Raw genomic sequence first — 16,292 nt, 5'->3', positions numbered from 1 at the left:
TGTGGGTGACGAACAGTAGCTGAGTTCACGGTGAGCACAGCCTGAGGTATGGAGATGTCGAATCACTATGTTGCATGCTTGAAACTAATGTAATATTGTGTGTCAGTTATGCTTCAATTGAAAAATAAGAAAAATAGGGGCACCTGGATGGCTCAGTCAGTTAAGCATCCGACTCTTGACTTTGGCTCAGAGCATGATCTCATAGTTCATTAGATTGAGCCCCGCATCGGGCTCTGTGCTGCTGGTGTGTAGCCTTCTTGGGAGTCTCTCTCTCCCTCTGTCTCTGTACTTCTCTCTCTCTCTCTCTCTCTCTCTCTCTCTCTCTCTCTCTCTCTCTCTCTCTTCTCTCTCAAAAATAAAATAAGCTTTTCTAAAAAGATAAATTAAAATAATAAAAATAAGAATTAAATATCAAGCAAATAAAAATGTCCCCCTGCTCAGTTTCCAACAGTGATAAGCTCTCCATCTTTCTAAGTTCACCCTTGTGGAGAATCTCTACTTCATTTTCCTTCCTGAGCCCCGCTTTGGAATCCCTAGTCTCTGAAATCTGTTTCCTTGAGGGCCTGCATCTTCTCCAGGGAAGAGTCTTCCATCTCCTGACCAAGTGGTAGAGTTGACAAGGAAGCAGGTAATTCTGGGTTCTGAATGCAGGGGACCAGCAAGGGCTGAAGGGCCCACGTTCACCCTCAGGCTTCGACCTGCTTATCCCATCATCCACTTCATACTTTGTCCCCTGTTTTCCGCCACAACTGGTGAACCCCCCTTGGACTTTTTCCGGACCCCTTTCTCCAAGGAACAACCTCTTCTCTCCTGGATGGCAGGGATGAGGGAAGGGAGCCAGGGCTTTCACCACTCAGACAGACTGTGACGGGTCTTCCTGGTTTCCACCCCACACCTCTCCTGGCCACCTTATCCTGGTGCTGTCCCCTGTGGACATCAGTGCATTCAGGCTGCTGTAACAAACACCGCAGACTGAGCAGCTTGCCAGCGATGCAAATTTCTCACAGATGGAGGTTGGGAAAGCCAAGATCACGACACTGGCATTTTCTGTGTCTGGTGAGGTCTTTCTTCCTGGTTCACAGACAGGCATCTCCTTCCTGTGTCCTCGTGTGGTGGAAGGGTGAGGGGTCTCTGTGGAGCCCCTGTTAGAAGGGCACGAATCCCGTTGGTGGGGGGCTCCATCCTCATGACTGATCACCTCCCGCCTCTCAGTACTATCACACTGGAGGTTAAGTTTCCCCCTATGAGGGGAGCCTGGGAGACCCAGCTGGTTATGCGTTTGGCTTGTGGTTTCAACTCAGGTCATGATCTCATGGTGTGTGAGTTTGAGCCCCAAGTTGGGCTCTGTGCTGATGGTGCAGAGGCTTTTTGGGATTCTCTCTCTCTCTCCTCTCTCTGCCCCTCCTTCACTTGTGCTCTCTCAGTCTCTCTCCCTCAAAATAAATAAATAAACTTTAAAAAATAGATTCCACCCTATGAATTTGGAGGGGACATGCAGTCCGTAGCAGCAGGCTTCTGAGAGATCCGACTCAATGGTTATCCTTTCTGCGGGAGCTTGGATTAGAACCTCCATCAGCTCCAGGGGCTGTTTTCCTCAGAAATCGTGCTCGCCCCACCTGCGTGGGAAAACGGTGTCTCTACCAAGTTGGGTAGCCTTCCAGAAGCTCATTAAACCCTCTTACCCACCGCTGTCTACTGTCCTCTTTCCTTGGTCTTCACAGGTTAATTCTGTACTGCTTTTCAACAGAGTTGCATGAAGGAAAAGGAAGGAACACACATGGTTGGTCGGTTTTTAACCGGAACCCTCAACACGACCTTTTGGAGGTCTACTTTTTTCATAAACCAAACTACTCAGGTCCAATTTGTCTCTTTCTCTCAAAATGAAACCTTTGTCTATGTCAAGCTGTGGCTTTCACATGACGGCCTCTCCTCGGGACCCTCATGCATGCGGTCTTCTCCCCCTTAATCTGCTGTCCTTACAGCAGCTGGAAGACGAACCAGACCATCCTCCCTTCCCCCCGAACAGCAATCCTCCACTGCTGCCGTTTCATACCTACTGCTTCAGAAAGGAAGACTAGGGAGTACCGCTGAAAAGTAGGCAAGACATGCATTTCCACTGCTAGTACATGGTTTCTGCTAAGGAGAGTCACATTTCATAGTTTGAACACAGTTGTAGCGGTGGGCCGGATGGCTCTTTCTAAAATAGAAGTTGAATAACTCATGACTTTATGTATTTTCCTCACTTCCAAAGTTTTAGGCACGTTCATACCCACCTTTCATTTTTCTTCACCAACATCCCTGTTGAGGGGACAGTGGCACATAACTTGAGGCTTTTAACAAAACCTTCTTGGCCTCATTTACTCAGCAACCCCGGTTTCAGAATTGTCTCTGGATTGCAGATTCTTTGCAGTCATTTTCTTCAGACCCTCCCCCTTTTACTGCTCGAAAAGCTCAAATACGATTCATATGTGCAAAATTGATTTGTCTCTCTAATAAATTAGCTGCTGGGCTCGTATGGGAAATGCCCATGTTTAGTGTCTAGCACATCACGGCTGCTAGAGCACCGCTAACTGAATTGTAGCAGTGCAGTTTTAAAAGTGTTTATCTGCTGAGTTATTCAGGAGCTAAACTTATGGTTAGATTAGTCTTAGACTAGTCTGTACCTGTAATTAAATTAATTCGTCCATATCTGTTTACGTATAATCCGTCTGTAGATTATAATTTGAGGTCCCAGGTGTTGAACATTATTACTAAAATAACATTTTTCTCTCTAAGCCAAATATGTAAAAATACAATTCAGGAAGCCAGGAGGAAAATCCAGACAGGGAGTCACTCAGCAAGAAAACTAGGGTGATGTCTTTAAAAAAAAAAAATCAGTATCAGGAGAAACAAAAAAGTGGAGAATTTGAGATTAAATATGATCATTGATTAGATTCTAGTTCAAACACAAGTAGCGAAAAATAAGATTCTGGGGACGTGTGAGAAACTTTCATGGCCTGGGTATTAAGTTAGTTTTATGAGGTATGATATACATTATGGTTACAGAGGAGAACGTCCTCGGGTTTAGGAGATGCTTATGGATACTGCTTACTTTGAAATGGTTCAGTTAAAATTAAAAAAAAGTCTACACGTACATGTGTAAGCGTGCATCCACACATGCATATATGTGTGTGTGAGCTTGAAACAAGGCATTAGCAGTTGTTCTAAGTGGTGGGTATGTGGGGGTTTGTTGTACTGTTTGTTTGGTTTTTTTCCTGCTTTTCTAAACTTTTCCACATCTTTTATTAATAAGAAGTGGAAAGACAAGCTCAGGGATGCTTTGAAAGAGTCCAGTCTCCCATTTTGTTTATTCCCTTAAAGGTCAACCCTAAGGATCTGGATTCCAAGTATGCATACATCCAGGTGACTCATGTGATTCCGTTCTTCGATGAAAAAGAATTACAAGAAAGGAAAACGGAATTTGAGAGATCTCATAACATTCGCCGCTTCATGTTTGAGATGCCCTTCACTCAGACTGGCAAAAGGCAGGGCGGGGTTGAGGAGCAGTGCAAACGGCGAACCATCTTGACAGGTATCGTTGCCCTGGCTTGCTTGCTTGCTTCCTTCCTTCCTCCCTCCCTCCCCCCTCCCTTTCTCCTTCCCTTCCTTCCTTCCTATTAATTTATTTTCAAGTTAATTAACATACAGTGTAGTCTTGGCTTCAAGAGTAGAACCTAGTGATCCACCTCTTACATATGACACCCAGTGCTCATCCCGACAAGTGCCCTCCTCAGTGCCCGTCACCCATTTACCCCACCCCCTCCAGCAAGACTCAGCTTGTTCTCTGTATTTAAGAGTCTCTTACAGTTTGTCTCCCTCTCTGTTTTTGTCTTATTTTTCCTTCCTGTCCCCTATATTCATCTGTTGAGTTTCTCAAGGTCCACATATGAATGAAATCATATGATAACCTTCTTTCTCTAACTGGCTTATTTCACTTAGCATATATACCTTCCAGAATCCCGTACGAGATACTAGCCTGGACACCGAGATAAAGACTTCTCCGGAAGGGTTCCAGAAGCTTCTAGAATGAAGGGCCCTTCGTGCTTAGTTAACTTTCCCCAAATAGCTATTTCAGTTGAACATTTATCGAATGCTTGCTTTTGAATGCCCTTGACATTTTTCTCTTTATCTGTTAGCATTTTCTTCTTCTGCTCGAAAAAAGTTCATACCCAAAGTCAAGTCACTGACCGTTTTTTAGAATCTGATGAAAATAGTGGGCCCTTATCTCCTTGGAGTGCTTTTGCACACAATTTCAGGTGACTTACAGACTCCTTCTGAAACCCCTACGGACCCTTCTCCAGGCCCAGGACCTCAAAAGCCCTGCACACAGTTCAGTGTTTCCCTCGCAGGAAGAGACCCCTTACACGTCTTTATCACACAGGTCTCGGCCTGAACCTGATCAGGGATTTCAGGCTGAGTGAGTAAATGGGATATGAGACTGGATCCCTTGTGTCTCATATCTGAGGGCGGCTGGCCAGCCTCAGCTTGAATACCTGTGCCGCCAGGAACCTCACTGCCTTCAGAGGCTCTCCGTTCGGCTGTGACAGGAGCTATAATAGATTCTTTGACACTGGTTAGCCATTCATAACCTATTCTTAGAAATGTGTTTTTGCATCATTTCCCAGTTCCTGACAGCGTAGAATCATCTTGAAAGTGATTTTTACCTTCTCTGGGGGAACCTGACCCATCCACTCTTGGGTTGGGGTCAGTAGTGTGACGAGGGTCACCTAAAATAGAACACTTTCTTGTGTCCTATTAAAAAACAAAAAATTCGGTGAGGAGGCCTGCTCAGAAAGCCCAGTGATAGCTCAGCAGAACCAGGAAGGTGTCCATTGCTCTGTCTAGAAGTCGATGTTGCCAGGCAATAACGTGGAACAGTGTGATGATGAGTGGAAGGGCCCCTGTTAAGATGCCACATGTCACATGGGCTCCGCTCTCACCACTGAACTGGACACTTTCAGTGGGTGAGTCTGTATCTCAGTAAAGCTATTACCAAAGAAAGAATATGACTCATTGTAAAATAGCTCAGAACAGCATATTACAGAGAATTCTTTACCCTTCCTAGGAAGGAACTGAGATAAAGGTTAAAATTAAAAAAAAAAAAAAAAAACTGCTTTCTTAAAGAAAGAGCCCCTACCTACTACTTTTAGAGTAATGATAGCACCTGAAATATAAGCAGATTGTCCTCAAAAATGGTAGCCCGTGCCCCTAGGGAGAGGAGTTGTTTTTCTAAAGGACACAGGAGCAAATTCTTCTTAGACAAGATAACTACATTTCTAGGTGGAGTCACTTTGCCAGCTTGGGGCATTTATCTCTTAAATCCATGCTTATCACACACGGCTCCTGGGCCTGCAGCATAAGCATCCCCGGAGAACTTAGGAGAAATCCAGACTTGTGGGCCCTGCCCAGCCCCACAGAATCAGAAACTCTGGGCGTGGGGCCCAGCTGATCGTGTTGAACAAGCCACCCCCCCACCCCGCCCCCGGGTGACTCTGGTGCAGCTCCAGTTTGAGCACCGCGCTTAAAATAAACCTACTTCCCTGATGAGTCAGGGTCAGGATTCTTTATTACGATGATTCCGCTCAGGTAGCATTACTGATCATAAACAGCGACTACCATCATAAACAGGGTTTTCCTGGCCAGATTTCCCTCAGGGGCACAGTTTACCACTTTGTCACAGAAATATTGTTGATTAGCTGAAGAGCAGGAAGAAAGCTCCTTGCTTGCTGGAGCAGAGGCGGCCGGGTGTCACTGCTGCAGACAGAGGCAGCATTCACACGGGCTGTTGGCACAGCTATGAGGACGGGAAAGCGTGGGCAGTACAGAGCCCAGGCCGGGGCCCTGCAGACCCAGGCCAGTGCTCGCCATGTGATCTCGGGCAAGTCGCCTATCCTTTCTCTATGTCTTAGTTTCCCCATCTGTAAAATGGATAGACTTACCACTCTCCATCTTGTGTTAACATCATAAATTATACGCAGGAGGGGACAGAATGCACTTTATTTTGCTGGATCTTATCCACCATTGAGCCCCTTGCCTTTTGAGGTTGCTGATAAACCAAAGGGATTACACTGCAACAAAATACCCCGAAAGATTTAACAGTTTTTGCCCTGAAAGATCCCAAAATATCAAAAGGATAGTTACCGGGCAGCATCAAGATTTAGAGAAAGGGCTGTAAAAATGCTACTAAAAAACACGTGAGCTCTCTATCAACTTAAAGGCATACAGACTGGGATGGTCCAGACTTTGAACTTGAGAGTTTCCCCTATCTTATTAATCCTCAGGTTCTTCTTCCATTGCTTTCCTTCACACCAGACCTTTGACCAGCCAGGTTGTGGGGGAGCCACGGCCCTCCCTGCCCTCTGAACCCGGCAGAGGCTCCCTTCCCTGGATAGATCACTCAGTTCGCTGCATTTGTGGGATCATTTGGAAAACCAGGAAAACCTCCAGACCCCTTCAGCGTATACTTCTGAGCCTGCCTCCCAATGTAACATCCCTCGTCTCTTCCTGTCCTGGGATTCCCACCACGGAGCTCCTGCCCAGACTCCCACTCGGGGCAGAAATATTCTCCCGCTCTTCACCTTCTGTTCAGTCTCACCAGGCTATACAGGCACCGACGCCCCTCAGCCCCCTCTTCCTCACCTTCCTTCCTGAAACGCCGCACAGCACGAGGGCCGGCCATTTTGTAGTAATGGCCACTTTGCTCTTTGATTTAGCCATTCGGACACTAGCGCATTCATTAATTCCACAAAATGTATGGAGCACAGTGTTCCATCCTGGCTTAGTAACAAAACACACATGTCTACCTCAGTCAGTCTCCTTCCAGACTGTTCTAAAACACAGTGGGTAAACATACCTGTGTTGGAAGGTGATATGTGTTCTGGACAAAAGCAAAAGGGGATCAGAAAGGTGGGATTGAGGGGAGAGGGTTGTAGTTTAAAATGGAGTAGCCCAAAGGGACCTCACTGGAGGAAGTGACTCTTCAGACTTGAAGGAGGTGAGGGGTTAGGCCATGCAAACATCTGGAGGGAGAAGGAGCTGTCAGAGCAAAAGCCAGTGGGTGGGGGTGCTTGTGCCCAGCACATTCAGGGGACAGCCAGCAGGCCGGCGTGGCTGCAGCAGCGGGAGTCTGAGACACAGGGGGAAAGATGGGGCCAGCAGGGAGGGCAGGGGCCCCCAGCTCACATGGACCCGGTGGGCTCATGCACGGGCTCTGGGTTTTCTGGATCATCATACTCTCCCTTGCTTCTCTTAAGTCTCCAGTCACCGTCACAAGACTCAGGACTTTTACGCTGAATGAAATCCGTATAGTCCACGTATACCTCACAGACACCCATGGAATTAGCTTTTCTCTCTGAAATACTCAAATACTGTGATGACGCTACTCACCTGTGTTTTGACACAGCTGTTAGCCTCATGAAATGCGTCCACGGCCCTTCTTACATGTGGCCGTTCACTGGCACTCCATAAAGCGCTTTCTGTCCAGACCCGGGTGCACCTCTGGCTCCAGGGCCGGAGATCAGCGAGGCCCAGGTCTCGTCAGGCTACCAAAGAGCGTGGATCAGGTTCAGAAAGGATGGATCCATCCCACTGCTGCCACTTCTGAAACGTCCACGAGGAATACAAAAGAAATAGGAGACACAGACCTTGGGTCTTAGGTCGATAAAACATTGAGGGACAAGAACAGGCCTGTCAGGGTGTAACTTGAGGCTGCAGCAGGCTGAACACCGCCTGCTCTGTCCAGACTTTGGGTGGCCCACCTGGACCATGTGCCGCATGGCGCTCACCTTGTTTTCTCATTGAGTCCTTTCTGAATATGCTCTCCCCAGCCACTTAAATAGCAATGATCCAACATAACACGCCCACCTTACTTTTGCTTGTTCAAAAATAAGCTTTTAAACATATAGGTTCATGTCTACTCATACATGTATATTAAATAAAGATATTACAGATATTTATATACCATGTAAAGCAAAAAGGTAAAAAATCAAAAGAGACCCAAACTAGAACTGGCTGTTTTTCTGTTCATTTTTAAACTCTTCAGTGTTGATACATTCAGATATCTTATTATGATAAGTGAAGACAGTACTGGTTGGCTTTTTTTGTAGGGGAAAAAAAGTGTAAGAAAATGTAAATATTCTTATGTCTGTTTTTTATTCACTTACGTTTCAAAATATCTTTATGATTAGTGTGACCTGAACAGCCTATGAATTTCTGGTTCATAAAATACTTGGAAAGATATTCTCACTTGTTATTTTTCATTGATTTCTCTGGTTTGTGCAAACTCAAGCATGTGATTCAAAATCCCATAGAGAAGCAAATTTTCTCAAGGATACGTTTATGGAACTATTTTCTGGACTTAAAATCTGGTCTGTTGCTATCTCAAAACTGTCTACTGTTCTTTATATTTTCAAAACCCTCTTATACCTACTAGTCTTTCAGATCTCACAGCTTCCAAGGAAGGTAAGGCATTATTGGTTGAGACAATCAAGCAGGGAATGACAGTAATTTCTTCAAACATACACTTCTCACATTAAAGGTTAACAAGGACCCAAGTCTCTTGACTTTACATGATAGAACTCATCATTAAACATACACAGTGATGGAGGAAGACAGTGCTCTGATTCCATAAAACAGTGGCATGTGACTAGCAAGCGTTGGGTTCCTTATCTGTAAAATGGGAATAATAAGTACTCCTACCTCAACAGTAGTCAGGATGATGCAACTCTGGGTCTCCTTCCTCCGCAGCAATACACTGCTTCCCTTATGTGAAGAAGCGGATCCCCGTCATGTACCAGCACCACACCGACCTGAACCCCATCGAAGTCGCCATTGACGAGATGAGTAAGAAGGTGGCCGAGCTCCGGCAGCTGTGCTCCTCCACCGAAGTGGACATGATCAAACTGCAGCTCAAACTCCAAGGCAGCGTGAGCGTCCAGGTGAGCCAAGCCCTGGGTACAGCAGACCACAGGGCGACAGGCGCAGAGGTTCATCTGGACCTTGGTAAATTTCAAGCCCAGCAAGGTCTGGTGTAGATCCATTCTTCACCCCGTCATCCCAGTTACCTTCCATGCCTTTGCAGTGTCTGCTGATACCAGAGGGGGGCGGTAGACTGGGTCCCCAGCCAACGCCACCTGGAGGAGAGTCCACTGAGCTGTGTGCCAGGGGCAGGAGACAGCTGTCCATTCTAACCTGTTTGTTTTTAGTATTTGGGGAAATTCTGGGTACCTAACTGAAAACATCAAGACTCTTCTAAATATAAAGAAGTGTGAATAGTTTGTTATAAAACTATTGTTTTGTGGTTTCTATAAAAATTGTATCTGAAAAAGAACCTTAAGCTTCATTCCCTTAATGCTGTGTTTTGATTGACAGAAATTCCTTCATTTTACTGTAACTCAATTAATTTTCCTTAATCAGTAACATTTTGTGCCCTCTTTAAGAACTTGGTTCTTAAATCTGTTTCAGAAATGTTCTCCTATGTTCTCTTCCTTTGTTTAGCATTCCTATATAGATCTGCAGTCCATCTGGAATCTAGTGTATGTGGTAGGGGTCAAGATACATTTTTTCCATTTAGCTATCCAAGTAACGTGCACCATTTAGGGGAAAGATCATTTTTTATCCAAGTAGTGATTACATATATATGTTCAGTTGTGGAAATTCAATAAGCTATGACCTCGTGATATATGTACCTTTTTGTTTGTATATTAGTCTTCAAAATAATTGGTTTTTTAAAGGTATCTTATGTGATTTCCTGGGAATTTGGTAAGTGTTAAATCACTTCCTTCCAGTGATTAGTCTGCTTCTTGCTTTAGTGATTTTTTAAGTATATATACAAAATTCTAGCACATGTTTTACACACACACACACACACACACACACACACACACACACACACACACACCCTTATATCCAGTTCTTTTCTTCAAAGAAAGTTACATTTGGGGCACCTGGATAGCTCACTCGGTTAGGCTTCCGACTTCAGCTCAGTCATGATCTCATGGTTTGTGAGTTCGGGCCCCACGTTGGGCTCTGCTGACAGCTCACAGCCTAGAGCCTGTTTCAGATTCTATGTCTCCCCCTCTCTCTGCTCCTCCCCTACTCATACTGTCTCTCTCTCTCTCAAAAATAAATAAACATTAAAAAAATTTTTTTAAAGGTTTCATTTATGAAAGTTGCATGTAGATGCAATATGTAAGTTTTAGGATTTTTTTGGTTTGTTTTCTGGAATCAGTTCTTGTTACCTTTCTAATCAAATCCACACTGGATTGTTGTCTAACATTTTCTAAATGTCATTCATCACAAAAGTGCTTATTAGATGTTTCAACCTCTTCCCTCGTGCCCTGAAAGACTTAGGAATCAAAAATAAGTTATCAAGTGAATATGATAAATATTCTAGCAACAGGAATGATTACATAATGGGTCCAGAGGCTACACTTTTCTGCAGCTAAAAGAACAAAACCACTCATTAACATAGCCTGGGGACATCCAGCCTCTATCAGAATACCAGCAGAGAGGTGTGGGCACCAGTAAAGGGTGGGGCTGGACAGGTTGAACTTTCTAAAGGGCAAAGTGTGCCCTTCCATTTGACAGTGACCTTAGAGTTTTATCAATACCCAGTCATCTTTAAAAAGCAAAGATCATCATTCCATGATGATGAAGTGTTTTTTTTTTTGTTTTTTTAAGTTTATTTCTTCGAGAGAGACAGACACAGCATGAGCAGGGGAAGGGCAGAGAGAGAGGGAGAGAGACTCCCAAGCAGGCTCTGCACAACCAGCACAGAGCCTGATGCGGGGCTCGAACACACCAACCATGAGATCATGACCTGAGCTGAAACCATGACTCAGAGGTTTAACTGACAGCCACCCAGGTGACCCTCAGGAGATTTTTTTTACATAAGTATGTGCCCACCAGGGTAACAGTGTAGTTGCAGCCATAGGAAGCTAACTTTACCATTTTACTTATGTATTTCTGTAATTCTTGCACCAAGAGCCTCCCTGGGGTTGCTCTTGTATAGGACAGAGCCATCAGGGCCCCTGTGTGACTCTGTCCTCCAAGATCTGGCTATGTCAGTCCTTATGAAATCCTATCAACTTTCTTTGCATATCCTTAAAATTGAATATATTGGGTCATTTTGGGTCATTAGTTATTTGGGTCACGTCCGGGTCATTCACATAGCTCCCCACCCAACACCAGTGTCATCACACTGGTGATGATACCTGCAGTCATCACAGAAGGTTAACTAGTCGTTCCTGACTCGGAGGGCCCACCTCCCACCACTGTGGCTCTCTGTCTCCCCAGCTCTGGTGCGAATTCCCACACCTCAGCTCTCTTGCCGTCACCGCACAGGTCATGCCCACTGTGGATCCGAGCCACAGCCCAGCTCCTTCACCAACAGCGACAGACCCTCCCTACTTACTTACCTTCCAAGACAGCTAGACCTTCCAGGGTAAATGATGTGATAACCACATGACCAGTTTCTTTCATACCATCTCAGATCCCTGGGACTTTCTCCTTCCCACCCCGCATGTCTGACCCTCTTTTTCTCCACATTCCCACATATCCTGACTCTTCTTGGCTAATTGAGACATACAGGTTCTGGTTCACTCACCCTGTTGCTAAATGCCCCTAATATTTGGCGTTCCATCACACCTCAGCTGGTTACTTCATTTGAAGATGGCAAATTGGTTTGCCCTGGCTGTCAACAGAGCTCAGAGAGGTGAACGGTTGGTTTTTAAAAATTGGCCAATATACTGTATTCTTTAGTTGTTCACTGAACTCACCAGTTGGACCTTGGGTCAGTGTAGAGTAGCACAGGTACCAGTGGGAAGACCTGGGCTCTGACCTCAGGTGTTTTGCTTATTGGCTGTTCAACCTTGAACAGGTCCTTCACTTTTCCAAACTTTGCTTCTTCCTTCATAAAATGGGCCATCTTCTCAAGGGCCCTGATGATGTCTGAGGTGATAAAATCAAATGACATACAATAGTGTAAGGTTTGTTCGTGGTTTCCTCTTCCAGGTTGTCAGTTCCTGAAAGGCAGGGGTCATGACTAGTTCGAACAGCATAGTTAGCACATGCCAACCGAAACCAAATCAATGAGAATGGCCATTTGTGTAATAACGTAATTTAAAATCTTTGTTCTTGACCTAGGTCAACGCAGGTCCACTGGCATATGCCCGAGCTTTCTTAGATGACACAAACACAAAAAGATACCCTGACAACAAAGTGAAGTTGCTTAAAGAAGTTTTCAGGTAAAGTACGCAGGAAATGTCTCTTTTTCTTCAAGCATCAGTCATTTCTATGCTCATTCAAGAAAGAGATGCTACCAGTTGGACTCACTCTTTGTCCTTGACGTACCTTTATTTCCCTCTCTCAACCATTTCAGGCAATTTGTGGAAGCTTGTGGTCAAGCCTTAGCAGTAAATGAGCGGCTGATCAAAGAGGACCAGCTTGAGTACCAGGAAGAAATGAAGGCCAACTACAGGGAGATGGCCAAAGAGCTTTCCGAGATCATGCACGAGCAGGTAGGCGCCACGCTGGGCTCTTGTCATTGTTAGTGAGCACACATTAGTTGGGTTCTCACATGCACCCTGGGATGGCCTGAACCTTCTGATGTCCTTCCAGAACTTTGGTATCTGAGGAGTAATGTAGCATGCTACACGCTGCTACTCCCTGAACGCAGGTTACTTGAGGACCGGCTAACAACTAGCCCTGCCTGTTACCATCTAACACAACCAGAGGTGTGTTTGCATCACTCTTAGAGGTGGTCAAGGTCCACAGCTCTGTCCCTCCCCACCCTAATCTAGCTCAAGGCAAAACAAAACTCACATAAAAAAGAAACACCTATCTTGTTCCTAGAAATCTTTTTATTCACCCAATCCTTTGAAAGACCAAGACTTGCCAGCCTAGTTTAAACAATTTTGTGTTACATTAAATGTCTTTCACCACTTAAAAAAACGGGGTTGTTCAGGTTTTGACTGTCCACAGCTGACCGGGGTGGCCCCGTGGATTCTTCCTGGCAGCTTCTCTACTCCTTGTTATTTCAGGCATCTTTCTGGTTACACTGCCCCATCACCTTCCTGTGTGAGCTCCTTTCACTAGGGTCCCATATGTGGGCCCAGTAGTCAGAGGGGGCAGCTACCCAGGCAACTAAGTGCACGTCAAAGAGCAGCTTCCAGAGTATTAGTTTTGTCGAGGTCCATTCTCCATCAACCATAGTGACTTCTTCCGAGTCGCGGCACCAGTCTTCACAGTTAACATGAGCACCTCCATTGCACAGAGCTCCTTTTTCGGCTCCCTACACGGTTGTCGTTCAGTCTCGCAAATGAAGCCAGGACCACCTGTATCAGTTAACATTATCGTGTGACGATCTAGTTAGGAAATTTCTGTTGCAGGAAACTAACGGAAATGAAATGTCTGAGCTTTAACTTGCTTCTTTTTTTTTTTTTTTCCTTCCTCCTCCATGCTAACACATCCAGATGGGATGGTAATGTCATTTTTTAATTTTCTTTTTCTGAACCTCAATAAACTGCTTCATGTAAAGTTATGACTGAGTTTGAACAACTGCAGACATTGGCATAGAGACAGTGTGTATGCTAAGGGAGGCACCCTTCTTCTGGGCATTAAGAAAAGTAGAAAAAGAATTGAACTATGAAAGAAATAAATGTGTGAATAAGTAAGCAGAAAGAGATGGTCTCATGGAAATAAGTTTTTGGAGAAAGCTCAAGGTCTTTTCAATGGAGCCTACAGATTGCTGTGTAACAGAGTTTGATCAGTGGGTGTCAGCATTTGGCACGAGAAGAGATGAAAGTAGGAAAAGAATATGGACTGATAATGTTAGAATAAGCTTCCATATCATATGGACGTTTCACGCAGTGCCATACTCTAAGCTGCACCTTGAACTTTCCATTATCTCAACAACTGTGAAGATTAAACTCTTTTGAATCCTTTAGCAGAAATGGTTGTGACCTGGAGCAGACTTGCTTTTGGTTTTCTCAGGGGAGCCTCTCTAACTGTGTATGTTCCCCTCAATTTCCACCTGACAGTAGGTCAAGTCTCACCCCTAGAATCTCCCCTGCATTACCGAGTGTGAAGAGAGGCCTGTTCAGGGTCATGGGGGTAGTTGCTTTCTCTTTCCCAGGATGGAAATCTGTTAAGACCCTGAGAAAAGGAGCCAAGAGAGAAACAGAGATGCTCGGGATTCATTTTAAAAGACTTGTCCAAGGGACAGGGCTCAGTCGTGTCCCTGGCACGTATGTATAAGATAGACTTCACCGCCTTATAATCTGGTGAGTCTAGAAGGCTCCAGTCAGTACGTTATAAAGGAAGCAAAACCCATTGTTCTTGACTTTCTCCTTGTAATCCTGATCTGAAAAAGGCCATTTTCTAGATGAGCTGACACAAGCCCTCTGCAAACCACCAGAGCCGAGCTCTCTGATACCATCATTCAGAATAACAGTGACCATTGGATGATAAACTGTGTTATATGAAACGCGCCATTTTGAGAAATGTCATTAGGGGCATTACACTTGAGTAATGTTGTGTTTCTATGCCTCAAGATTTGCCCGCTGGAGGAGAAGACGAGCGTTTTACCGAATTCCCTTCACATCTTCAATGCCATCAGCGGGACTCCAACGAGCACCCTGGTCCATGGGATGACCAGCTCGTCCTCAGTTGTGTGATATTGCCTCACAGGCCGCACGTGGGGACTTGCTTTGTCATTTGCAAACTCAGGATGATTTCCAAAGCTAATCACTGGGCTCGTGCAAGACATGGGGAGGACCGAGCACAAGAGGAAGAAGTGAAGGGGAATGGGACAGAAAGGAAGTGAAGAACTGTTATTTCATAACCGATTTTCTAGAGGAGTTGTAAGAGGGTACACATATTTTTTTAAATCTTGCTGGCAATATTCGAACTTTTCATCGTGTCTTAACGGGTGTGTGGTGAACTCTCTTAAGCTGGAATGAGATTTTATTCTTCCTTACAGATTAGTATTAAAATAAATGGCCTAGAGAAAACACGTATTCCAGAATGTACATAGCAGGGACAGCAGCACTGAAATAAATGGAGGCTGGGGTAACCTCCGCCTCTAGGCTAAGCTTGAAAATATTTTTTTTTTCCTGTGGCACATTCAGGTTGAATACAAGAACTATTTTTGTGACTAGTTTTTGATGACCTAAGGGAACTGATCATTGTAACTTTTGTACCAGTGAGCCAGAAGGTTTAGTGCTTTTATACTTATATACTTGCATCTAAAACATAGGAAAGCTTAAGAAACTATGTGAGCCTAAAACTAGTCAAGCAGTTTAGAACCAAAGGCCTCTATTAATAAACAAAACTATGCTAAAAAGTTTAAAAGTAGTACAGAATATTGTTATGTACATATGAGTTTGTTAATACAGTCTCCGCACTCTGTACATACATGGATTACATTTCTACATTTTTTTAATACTCCTCACATCTGCTTCCGCATTAAGTTCCATTGTGACAAATTTGTGCCGTTCTTAGTATATGCAATACACTTGACTTTACTGTTTTATCCTTGTACATAAAAAAAGTGCAATATGGAGGTGTATAGAGTCTTTGCTGTGTTAGGTTTATAAACTGTTTTAAAAATTTCGTCCTTTTGCCAAAGTGGTGGAGTATGTAATTGGTAAGTCATAAATCCTGTGGTGAATAGTGGTGTAATTTAAAGCTTTCACCATGTTATATTTTCTTTTGAGACATTAATTTAGTAATTTTATATTTGGGAAAATAAAGGTTTTTAATTTTATTTAACTAGGATCTCTGCCCTGCTGTAATTAAACATTCTGTACCACATCCGTATTAAACATAACATTGCTGATTTTTTCGTAGTGAATGTTGGGTATTTATTGTTTGACATTCCCGAGAGGGCCAGGCTGTTGGAACACTTGGCGGCGAAATAACATGGCGTCTGAAATTTGCTTTATGATACTTGAGAAAAAGAAAGGGGGTGGGTAGACGAAAACAGGATGGACAAATAGTAGTTATTGAAGCTCAGGTTGGGTACACAGAAACGCTGTACCATTTTGTCTGCCCCCACGAGTGTCTCCGTGATAACAGACCTCAAGAAGCGGGTCTCGACTCCAGATCTGCTAGCGGACGTGAATAAATGCGCTGCCGCACCACCTCCGGGCTCGGAATCCTGCTAGTTGTTGCCAAGCCTGCTTAAACAGCTTATGCCCTCTGGCTTTTCCTCTTCGGCTCTATCAACAGTTCCGCCTTCATCAGTTTCCCTG

General features: G+C 44.5%; 1 protein-coding gene across 10 annotated transcripts in view; it reads left to right on the top strand.

The window, feature by feature from the left end:
- The window catches only part of DOCK9 (dedicator of cytokinesis 9), a 290,243-nt gene extending 274,356 nt beyond the window's left edge, over nt 1–15,887 (top strand). For all 10 annotated transcript variants that reach the window (XM_039252519.1, XM_039252516.1, XM_039252512.1 and 7 more), the window contains 5 exons: nt 3,361–3,571; nt 8,785–8,975; nt 12,184–12,284; nt 12,419–12,557; nt 14,592–15,887. In XM_039252519.1, the coding sequence (XP_039108450.1) occupies nt 3,361–3,571; nt 8,785–8,975; nt 12,184–12,284; nt 12,419–12,557; nt 14,592–14,714 (765 nt within the window). In that variant the 3' untranslated portion in view covers nt 14,715–15,887. The remainder of the gene's footprint in view (nt 1–3,360; nt 3,572–8,784; nt 8,976–12,183; nt 12,285–12,418; nt 12,558–14,591) is intronic.
- Nucleotides 15,888–16,292: the final 405 nt, after the last annotated feature.

This window comes from Hyaena hyaena, unplaced genomic scaffold, assembly GCF_003009895.1.
Source record: "Hyaena hyaena isolate Hyena2069 unplaced genomic scaffold, ASM300989v1 scaffold_418, whole genome shotgun sequence".
NCBI lineage: Eukaryota > Metazoa > Chordata > Mammalia > Carnivora > Hyaenidae > Hyaena > Hyaena hyaena.
Note: the sequence above shows the minus strand (reverse complement) of the source record. Positions and strands in the feature narration are given on the sequence as shown.